The sequence below is a fragment of the Euwallacea fornicatus genome, chromosome 8 (assembly GCF_040115645.1).
Source record: "Euwallacea fornicatus isolate EFF26 chromosome 8, ASM4011564v1, whole genome shotgun sequence".
NCBI classification, from domain to species: Eukaryota; Metazoa; Arthropoda; class Insecta; order Coleoptera; family Curculionidae; genus Euwallacea; species Euwallacea fornicatus.
This window is the reverse complement of record NC_089548.1, coordinates 458,995-471,039: the sequence shown is the minus strand read 5'-3', so window position 1 is coordinate 471,039 and position 12,045 is coordinate 458,995. Positions and strand designations below refer to the sequence as shown.

The 12,045-nt window shown below is 32.9% G+C and overlaps 1 protein-coding gene across 1 annotated transcript; it reads right to left on the bottom strand.

Annotated features, from left to right (window-relative positions):
* Positions 1-689: 689 nt before the first annotated feature.
* Positions 690-11,794, bottom strand: LOC136340839 (protein takeout-like). Its single transcript, XM_066285234.1, has 4 exons — positions 11,499-11,794; positions 4,016-4,209; positions 3,097-3,268; positions 690-1,055 (listed from the first exon to the last, which is right to left on the bottom strand). The coding sequence occupies exons 1-4, from the start codon at positions 11,572-11,574 to the stop codon at positions 754-756; spliced, it is 744 nt and encodes a 247-aa protein (XP_066141331.1). The 5' UTR covers positions 11,575-11,794; the 3' UTR covers positions 690-753.
* Between the last annotated feature and the right edge of the window lie 251 nt (positions 11,795-12,045).

The window sequence follows — 12,045 nt, the reverse complement described above, 5'->3', positions numbered from 1 at the left end:
CATGGAAGCGTTTTAATATTTTGGAGATAGTGCCTTTGGGGATATTTAAAGTACTAGAAATATCGCACTGCCTGTTTCCATTTCTATATAGTTCAACAATACGCTGTTTTACTTCTTCAGACAAGTGGCGTTTTGGCATTGTTATTACTATGAACTTTATCAGATACTATGCAAAATTCTATAAATTTATCAATTATTTGCGATTTTTATCAACAAATTTATTTTTTCATCAGCATTCTAAAGGCAATACCAATAAATACCAATATACCGAGGATATCGATAAAGTAAAAATTGTTGAATCTATTGTACATGTTCGATTTCAATTTATACCCGGTAGTTAAGAAAAAATGCAATATTAAAGAAGTTTCCATACTTATAGCCACTACTGTAAATAATTGACTTTTTGCAAATTTGAAAAAACAAGAGGCTATCTAATTTGCGCTACATCTTCATAATAACAATGCCATGCAGGTATGTCTATTTTAAAGATTATACCATTATCTTTGTCTTTTACTTCTCGGAGGTTAATAATGATGTTTTTCTCTTAAATTAAAACAAAAACAAACTGTTTTCTGAGACACATGCTCCTCATGGTCCTCAAGCACACATGCACTTACGTCTAAAAGGAATATGTACCAATACCATTAAATTCGTGTTTATGAATCGGGAAGGTTACAATAAAACGAACATTATAAAAATAGTCTTTTCATATTTCGTCACAAATAAGTATTTAAATTCTGAAACATAAATTTTCTATTTTGGAAATAGATCAGAAATAGAATACCTAGCAAACAATCGATTTATAAGGTTAAAGATGAAATCGCCAATAATCTGCTGGGTAACAGGTTTCAATTCCTCGATAATGCTACCAATGTTCTCATTTATAACTCTATTAGTTTGATCATTTAATGCAGCATTATCTCCAAATATCCTCTCGAACAGGAGATGGACAGACTCTATCTGGATATCAATCTTCTCCCTATTCCACTTTACGAAGGTTTTGTTATTTTTCTGAAACGGCGTTCCTTTAAGGCTCAGCTCGGTCCGAATATTTGCTGAAAAAAAAAATCCAATTAATATTCAGATGAATATAATTTGCCCACCTGATGTCATATTCATTTATGGACTACCCAGTATGATACATAAAATAGCCTTAAAGGTCGTGATGTAGGAAATGTGACACAGGTTATGTAGTGTTATCCATATTAGACTGAGCATTTTAAAAGTCAAATAAAAACTTTCGCATCAAAGTAAAAAAATCTTTTATTGGACAATTTAATACACCGGGTGTCCAGGTGAACCCGGGAAATAGAGGATTGACATGGGATATCGGTTTATATTTTTTTGTGACTGCACGGATTATCCGATAGGAAAAATTTGAAATAGAGGTCATAATACCCAAGGCAGGCCATCATTACGCAATTTTTTCGATATTCTAATTAGACCCGTTTTGGCTCGAAACACCTTCAAATTTGAAAATTTTGAATGTTCGGCGCAACTTTTCGAATCCACGATTGGTCAGAGTCAAGGTCTAAATTAAAAAAGAACAGAAAATCTTGAGGAAAGCAAAAATTAAAAAAATAATTGTCAGAGAACTATTGATTTCGATACTTAATTTAAATCTTACGAAAATTGATGAATTTTCCCTTCGCGGATCAAGATCAAGATCAAGAGGGAAATTTGCTTTGCGGAATTATGTAAAATTTTGAACTTAGAATTCAAAATAGTATTAATGGAGAGCATTTACAAAACATGAATTTAAAAAAATTCAATAGTTATCTAAATTAATAATAAATCTTATAAAATTAGATATACAGGGTCATTCACGGTGGATATCCTATTAAAAGTTTATGGGGTTCTAATATAACTAGAGATCTGAAATTTTGGATACTGATGTAATGGAGTTTGATCTGTTGAATTAAAATATTGGTATCGTTGCGACGTTGACAGATCATCTATGTGTAACTGATAGCAACTTTGTTATTTTAAATGGCACACCCTGTATTTTATTTCATTTTCGAATTTCCCGGAAGATTTAAACCCCAGTTTATGTATCATATGCCATAGCTATGATGAACCGTTTTCGAAATAATTTTTTTTTGACTGATTTGGCAACAAACAGTTCTTAATTGAAAAGTGCCTATTTTTTCAGCTATCACAGCTAGAGAGTTGAAATGTGAGTTACAGACTCTTATTAGTTATCTGTATCTTTTAATATTATACATTTTTTGGATTTACATACAGGGCGTGGAAAAATTAGTGCGAAATCCGAAGGATATAAATATGAGCATTAAATGAGAATCTTAAATAGAACACCTTATATTTTTGGATGGCATCTGAAGGATCAATAAATTCTCTATCGAAAAGAATTATACATTAATATAATTGTTTTCAGTTGTTTTTGAGATATTGGCAAATATTTTTTTATAATTTTTTTATAAACATTTTCAGCAAAATCTCTAATTTTATTTATATTTCATAGATCTAGTTTATTATAAAGGATGTTACAATTTCGTTTATTTTACGTTGTTAACCCATAGCCTCCTCCTAACCGAATTAACTAATAAGTGGTGCCTTTTACTCTCAAAGATTCTAATATTTATTTCGAAAAGGATTCATCATAACTATGGCATATGATAAATAAACTGGGGTTTAAATCTCCGGCGACATTCGAAAATGTAATAAAATACAGGGTGTGCCATTTAAAATAACAAAGTTGCTATCAGTTACACATAGATGATCTGTCAACGTCGCAACGATACCAATATTTTTATTCAACAGATCAAACTCCATTAGGTCAGTATCCAAAATTTCAGATCTCTAGTTATATTAGAACCCCGTAAACTTTTAATAGGACAAGCATCCTGAATGACCCTATATACTAGTCCAATAATTTTTTTTTTCTTTTTAAAATGTATGTAAATGTTTAATATTGGGAATCCCATACAAACTGACATAATAATATACATTAATTAAATGCAAAATTAAGTACGTATGGTGCTTAAATTTATTAAAGCTTAAAACGAAGAAGCAACTTTTAATGTTATTTTACCCTGTCTTACTCATAAACTATTTAGTAAAGCCATATTAACTCACTGTAATTCCCATCGGCTGGTCCATTGCCATTTAGATTCAAAACTAAGATTCTTCCATTTATAGTGTAATTGGAAGTGATCCTAATGCTCGGAAAATGTATTTTAATGTCTATGATGTATTTATCGATGTCAAAATTCAAAGTATCCATCACAAATGCATCAGTACGGTATAACTGAAAAACAGATGCAAGAATTAACGATAAAATGTATTTTACAATGAAAAAATAAATAAAAGAATACATTGAAGTTAAAATGACTAATATAAATTAATTAACAATGTAGGCATAGTAGTGAGAACATAAATGTCTTTGGTACTATTTCTTGATAGAGCGGTACGATCGATGCTCCTGTACGCCGCCCCGATACGGGAATAGGTGCGGGGTATCAAGAAATATCGACAAATATTAGAAAAAATAAAAAAGGCCCAACTATGAGTAATATCGCGTAGCTCTAAATTGTACCTCCCCCCCCCCTCCCTTTCTTTTTTAAACTAATTCGTGTGTGTTTTACAATTCAAAAGTAACAACAAATAAGACGAAAAATACTATCTTTAGACATGTATCTTTTTTTCTGTTGTTTATATCACCGGTACCGCAAAATGGCCGTTTTTTTATTAAAGCTAGGGCCAAGTTTTCGACTTCGATACTTATGTCCCTCTGAGGGACAGTCCTGGACCGTCGGAGGTTGGGTCAACAGGAATTCCGAGATTTTTTATATTTACTGGGTGCTTTGGTGAATCCCACGCTATCTGCACATCAAAATATCCGACTGGGTGTCTTGCTGAAGATTTTCCTCGTGAAAAAAAATGCCTTAGGTAGGTACCCAGTGATAAAAGTTTTCGCAGAAAATTACCTGGTAGCAATTGTCAAGATGAGTTCAGGTTACATTAATCCTTAACCTAAACTATTTATTATACTTACGTGTAGATCTCGAAAAGTTGCTTTAAAATCACTTCCCGTTGATAGTGTAGCTTCTGGAATGATAAGAGGATCGAGGCTTGGAATTAAGAGCTCTGGAATGCCGACTTTCATTCTTGGTCTTAATATATTTAGGTTTTCGATTATGCATTCATTTAAATTTGGAATCCCCTTGTGACATAACTTTAAATACGATGCTGAAAAATATACGTTTTTGTATTACAATATCTAAGAACTAATCAACTATTTTTTCCGTAACACTTTTTCTTTGTAAGTAGTTTGTTTTTATGCTACACTCTTTTAGAGTCCACCAGTGCCGTCGCGAATTTGAATTCTGGTTTAGAAGACTCTAATAATGGAAACTCATGTTAATAGGATTACTTTATGCAGGGTGTTCCAGTTTATAGTAGCAGGACTTTAACAGTCAATAGAAAACCTTTTCTTAAGATGAAAATGTTATATAAATATATATTGAAAACGGCTCAGTTTTTGAGATACAGGATGGCAAACTTAACTTTAAAATTTTTTTAAAAATAATTCACGCAAATATCAAAATATAGCCATAAAATTTGATATATTTTGGGATTTTTCACAGTGCGGAATTTATATTTGTTAAAATTTTCGTCAAATTTACAGAGAGCGCCATATGCAACGTACTAGTGAACGTTTAAATTATGATAACTTTTTTGTGCCTTTTGTAGCAACTTTTTTTTATCAAAATGGATTCCCCGTTAATTTTTTTCTAAAAAAAGTACTCTTGTTATAAATTGCTAAAAGTTACTGTTTTCGAGATATTTTGAATTTGGTTCCTAGTAGTTCGACCTGCTTCCACAGGGGAGTTGTGATTAGATAGTAAATAGTTTATTTCGCCAAATTTTATATGCTTAATAAATATTTCTTAATTTATTTTACAACGTTATTAATTTTATGCCTATTGCATTTAACATTATTTATTTACCATTTAACATTTTAATATTTTGGAACGAAATGAATACCAAACACTTTTTAATTGTTATTTAATACGAAACAAAGAAGTAATTATATTCTAACTAATTTAGCTTTAATTTAAAGTAAATGTTCAAAATAAAAACCATTTAACCAAATGCAAAGATGACAACGACGTTCAATAAACCTTCGTATTTCAACTAAATGGTTTACTCATATCTCTTGACAAGCGTTTGTTATCCATAATTTCAGGTCTTCGATATTTGTCACAGGGGTAGCATAAACTCTTTCTTTTAAGAAACCCCACACGAAGAAGTCTAAAGGCGTAAAGTCAGGTGAACGTGAAGGCCACCAAACCGGACCACCACGTCCTATCTATCTTCCTGGGTAATTCGTATTCAACCAAGCTCGCCAAAATGTGCTGAACAACCATCCAATTGTAACTTAGGCCGTTCTTTAAAAATTACTGAAACATCGTCCCACATATTATCATGCTCAGTTTCCAGAAATTCCAAAACATTTACAGAATTTAACCGATCTGACAAAAAGTAGGGTCAAAACAAATTATTTTGGAAAATTTCCAGCAAAATGTTTATACTAAATTCCCGTTGACAAGTTCTAGGTCTAGTAAAGTCACTAGTACGTTGCATATGGCGTTCTCTGTAAATTTGACGAAAATTTTAACAAATATAAATTCGGCAATGCGAAAAATCCCAAAATATCAAATTTCATAGCTATATTTTGATATTTGCGTGAATTATTTAAAAAAAAATTAAGTTTGCCACCCTATATCTCAAAAGCTAAGCCGTTTTTAATATATATTTATAGAATATTTTCATTTTAAGAAAAGGTCTTCTATCGACTGTTAAAGTCCTGCTACTATAAACTGGAACACCCTGTATAGTGTGTATGAGCGGTCCGGCAATCCGACACATCTCGAAAATTATACGTTTTATTAAAAACTACTTTATGCAAAAATTGAACGAGTCAACAAGGTACGTCGCAAAGTATCAGTGAATTGAAGTTATGTTTTTTCTTATGGAACGGCGAACTTTTTATGACGTTTTTTGATTCATCCTCGTATTCTGAATACATTTCACGTGACATGTGCCATAGCTAATTCTAACGGCTCAACAGCTGTTGCAAAATTAAAGAGAAAAATAAAAAATAAAGCAATTGCTTTTATTTAAATAAACTTTTTTTTAAGGAAGGAGTCAAAATATCCCTCCTTAATGACTTAATAATGAGCTAAATTTTAACAGAATTTCTCAATAACGTATTCCAGCATTTCAACAATAACGAGAGGGCATTCGCCAGTAACTTTTCTTCTTAATTCCTTTAAATCTGCCAGCTTCATGGCATGTACCTTACTTTTTAAGTGGTCACATAGAAAAAAGTCAAGAAGCGTCAAGTCAGGCGATCTAGGGCGCCATTCTATTTCACCTGTGCCTCCTAACCAAGCTGCGTAATTAGCAAACTCGTTACTAGATAGATTAGATAAAAAAATAAAAATCATTATCATCCTTATTAATGACAGAATGGCCTTCTAAATAATCGGATTCGTCACATTTGTAAATTTTGAGCACTTCATCCAATAAAAATAATTTGATTAGGTTTTCTTCATAACTGCTACCGCTGTTGAATCGCTGGAGTTAGCCGTTGGACATGTTACATAAAATGTGTTTAGAACACGAGGGTGAATCTGAAAATATTGTAAAAAGTTTGCCATTCCATAGGAAAAAACTTAACTTCATTTCACTGCTACTTCGTGACACACCTTGTATATTTGTGAATACCGCAGAACGATAGAATTTTTAAACTCATTCTACTTTTATGTAAGGTATTTTTTAATAAATTATATGTTTCAAAATATAATCAGTCACGAAATTATTCGAACGAAACTAATAAGAATGAAATATTGTTAATTAGGTAACAGATGGTAAATTAAACTATATTGTCAAGAAGAATATATTTATTAATATATAGCTACTAAAAAAATAACAAATACCATCTTGTTTAAAAAGTATTTGAAATATTTTTTATATTGATTCACAAAAGTATTCGAACACTTCAAAAAGGGAAAAAAATACGAACTGTAACTCTTTTTTGACCAAAATGTACAAACATTTGTCAATTGGTGTTGTAAAGTTAATAGCTAAATATCATTTACCGCCAGAGGTTATTGTTTATCAAATTGACAAAGAAAATAAGTGAAACAACAGTTGGAGAACAAGAATTAATACTAAAATGGTAGAACGAAGGTCAACAAAACACAGAAATTGCTCGTGTGTTGCATTGAACTAAATCAACTAACTTGTACATCTTTAAAAAAAATAAAACGCTGGGAAATAATCATGAATAAACGTTGATCTGTATGATCAAAGGAATTGACAAAACGTGAAAAGTCTATAGTTTTACGTGAAATTGTAAAAAATCCTTTTATTTCTGCATCCAAATTATCGAGATGTGTTTTAATCCAATTTGGGAAAGAAGTACACCCTGAATTATGTAGGACAATTTTGAAATAAAGTAGTTTTCTTCAATGAAAACAAGCACAATGTTCTTGACAGTGATGGACACCAAAACGTGCGGAAAAAGAATACAGAACTGGATCCGTTAAACTGGGGGTGTCACAATGACATGTGGGGGTGTATGGCGGCAAATGGGATTGGAAAGCTTGTCTTCATAGACGAAATTATGAATAAACTGAAATATTTCCAAATGTTGAAAAATAATTTGAAAGAAAATGTAAATAAATTAGGTTTGTCGAGAAATTATTGGTTCCAATAGGACAATGATCCAAAGAACACGGCCCATGTGGTGAAAACTTGGTTATTTTATAATGACCCTGTTAAGGGGGTTCCTTCGATAAATGAAACCATGAAAACGCCAATTTGGTTTACATAAAGTGGACTGTATTTAACTTGCACTTATATCAAATAATGAAAGAGTTTTTGTCTAAGTAGAAAGAGGAAGAATGCTTAATTGGGCGGGCTACACACTATGATTTCGATCACATCCCGGCACCGACGCAGCTTCCACACGAAGAGAAGGAAAAAGAGGCAAAAATTACTTCAATTATCCCTAAGTACTAAACCCGAAGAATTCAAACCAGGGGCACACAACCACCAAGAACCCTTACGGGCTATGGCTACGCCGGATCCCATAAATCGCGATCATCTGGAGAATATCTATACTAGTCGGTTTTCTGGGAATATTGCAGGCCCAACGAATTGCCCATCGTGGCAATAGTTCCGACCGAGAAAGCTTCCTTTGACTAGTAGCATATTCCCCAGCCAAAACGCACCCTAAGTTTTGGCCTGATGGGCCATGTGGTCTAGTACCCAGATGGCATTCTCAGAACAAGTATCGCTGTATCTGGGCGTAATTTAAGGGATAAAATACAAATACCTAACAAAAACAAAATTAATAACAACAAACAAAAACCAATAACTTAAAGTCCCTAACAACCCTCACGTATTACCAACTCCACCACAAAGCCCAGATATAAATCTAACCGAACATTTGTGGGATGAAGTCGAAAAAAAAGAATCTAGTGGATCATCTTTAAGGACAGTTTAGTTCAATGTACAGTATGGTGCAAAAAGATAGCAACTTTTAATAATATGATGTCAATGATGTTTTCTTTCTGGATATCTATTTTTATTTTATTTATTTATAAATATTGTTTACTTACAATTGCCAATATATGCTCATTTCAAAAAAAGGGCAAACTGAATCTAAAATATTTTATTTTTTTAAAATCTATTTGTGCATAAAGATAGCAACTACTAGATACCATGTTGTTTTCTTCATTTCATTCGTTTTTATTGCTTGGTGAAACAAAAATATATTGATATTTAGTAAATGCAAAATGGTTCGAGCCAAAACTATATCTCCGGAAGTTAGAAAATTAGTGATAAAGCATTTTCAAGACGGTTCAAAGCAAAGTGAAATTGCAACAAGTTTAAAACTTCATAAGTCTATTGTTAGCCGAATAATTAAAAAGTCTATAATTTCTGGTGAAGCTGGTCCAGCATCCATACCAGAAAGACCCAGAAAAACCACTCCCAGATTGAACATATTACTACTACGAATCTCCAAAGCAAATCCATTGTTGTCATCTTTTCAAATTTTGACCAAGTTAGAAGAAGCGGGTGCGACAAGTGTTAGCTCAAGTACGGTAAGAAGGAGGTTGCTTAATGCTGCTTTACCAGCACGTCGTCCTGCGAAGAAACCATTGTTGTCCAAAAAAAATGTAAAAGCCCGACTTCGATTTGTAGAAGATTATTGTAATTGGTCAATGGAAGATTGAAAAAAAGTGGTTTTCAGCGATGAATCCAAATACAATTTATTTAATAGTGATGGGATATTTCACGTAAGAAGACCTATTGGCAAGAAACTGGACAAAAGATACGTTTGCCGTACTATTAAACATGGAGGAGGAACGTCATGGTATGGGGCTGTTTCTCTTCATTTGGAATGGGTCCTATTGTTAGAATTAGTGGAATAATGGATCGTTTCATGTGCAAGGACATTCTCCAAACACATTTAGTGCCTTACATGAACGAGCTTATGCTACTAACGGCAATCTTTCAACATGATAACGATCCGAAGCATGCGTCTAGGTTTGTCAAAGAATGGATTCAAAAAGAAAATATTACTGTAATGATTTGGCCGTCTCAATCCCTGGATTTAAATCCGATTGAGAACCAATGACACTACGTTGACACTAAAATTCGAACTCGAAATTACAGTAACACCAATGATTTGTTTATCGCTATCGAGACTGCTTGGAACGAATTGGATGGAGACTACATCGAGAAATTAATTGAATCTATGCCGAAAAGATGTGCAGCAGTAATAAAACAAAAGGGCTATTAGACTAAATGTTGATTATAACATTTCTATTAAATAATATATTATATTATCCAAATAATTGCGATCTTTTTGCACAACCCTTTTGTCGTCGAAGAAGCTTTTGTACCTCTCCAGGACACCGTTGTGCCTTAGTGGCATCTGCTTCCGCTGCTGGTTCTGTTTTAGTTTATTCCGAAGGACCACGTTCAATTTTTTCTCTTTCAGACCTAGAGAAACTGGATTTAAGCACTCGTGTTTGGTTGTTTTAATGCTTTATTGCGTAACTAATATCACTAGTAGTTCCATGCAATACAGGTTGTAGGAAATGGTACTTAGTTAATGGTTTAAAAAATAACTAGCCATCGGTGGTTCCAAGAACAACTAGTTTTGTAGAGTTGCAAGAGGTAGTAATTGAGTCCCTTGAATCATGAACTCACACCCTGCTTGTATATGCACTGTTAACGATGATGGTACACTCTACGTGCCCTGAGCGATGCGCGGGTTGGTTGCAAAATGATTCTTCTTAGAAAGTACTGGTGGGACTGAACCTTTCTTCCTTTTTTTTGTTCCCCTTTGTCGCCAGATCTCGATCACCCCTGCAGGAGGGGGTTGATCCATGGTCCAACAAAGTGGTTGGAAAATTCCATCGTCGGTCCATCCAATTTATGTCCTTCCATTTATTTTAGGGATCATAAATTTTGGTTACATGGGAGTCGGGAATCAGCTCTTTGTTGGTCTCTGATTTACGGTTACCATATGTAGTTCTTGCAACCCCAGATGTTGGATTTTGGACATTGGTCCATGTGCGTCTGATATTGTACTAGTTTAAGGCTTTTCGGGAAATTCCAGATACTATTATTATCTAGTAGTAAACTGTACGCCACTACCCTTTGAATTTTAGGTCTTGATAATACTGCGAGAATTTTGGTTCCCAGGGTATCAACCCTTAAAATCCTTTATTGCAAATATCTGGAATTCCCAGAAAAGTCTGAACTGTTTTCAGACACCTTTGATAAAATTGCCAGTTTTCGTTAATATTATATTTTTGATGATAGTTTCTATATCAAAAATTCAAAATAAGCGTAGATATTTCCTATTAAATATATTAATTTTTTTCTAAATTCGTGTCCTTAAATGATGGCCAAAAATTATAAAAGTCGCTATCTTTTTGTACAATACTGCATCTTGGAATTCTGGAATTTTATTGGTGCCCAAGTGACACAAAATTTAGTACATTCCATGCTACGACGTCTACAAGTAGCAATTAAGGCAAAGGGGGCCCAACCAAATATTAAGACTGAAAATCTATTTACTTGTATTATGTTCGAATACCTTTTGTGGGTTACATTTTATGATTTGCGTAGAAACATTATAATTTATATTGGTTGTGTCCAATTAATTTTAATTTTATTTTTATCTAATTTAATAAAAATTAATGTACTTTCATAAAATATGGCATATCTTATTTTTTTATTATTTATAAGAATAATAGAGGATTTTATTTCAAAAACTTAATGCCGTTCGAACACTTTCGTGCCTAACTGTATTTCAGGGTTGCCAGACTTTTCGCACACAGTGTGCATAGTAATTACATTAAGGGAAATACAATGTTTTTTTCACATCACACAAGTTCTACGGAAAAAAATTTAGAGCAATAGAAAGCGAACTTATTTTTACTTACGTAAGCCTTTCGCTGCAGCCACATCTCGAGAATACAGTACCAAGAGGAAAAATCCTGTTATAACAATTTTCCACATATCTGCACACTAATTAAGCCGCTTTTTATGAAAACAGCCACAACTAACAGATTCGCTTATTTGTATACAAAAGCAAAATCGAGTACATCGTCTTATATTTAAATAGTCCTTCAAAACTGGTTATCTGTAGCCAAAGGTCACTAATGGGAAGGTCGAGTTCTTAGGTAAAAACTTCTTAAATGTGTAAGCGCTTGTGCTTGTTTGGTGAATGGCATTGACCAGCACAGTATAATGATTCTTTTAATGATGCAGTCATCATAAATACAGTTATTAATTTAAAATGTGGCGTTTTTTTTTGTTGCAAAGAGTTAGTGGTTAGTTGCAAAATTGCTGCCCTTGGCAGTATTTTCCAAGTGAGCATGTCGATAAGGAAATGAATCACAGAAGAAACTATTGTGTAAAGTGTCTAGAATTAAATTTATTTATTATGTACAATTTATTTCAAAAACTGTTTTATTGCACTAAAGAACT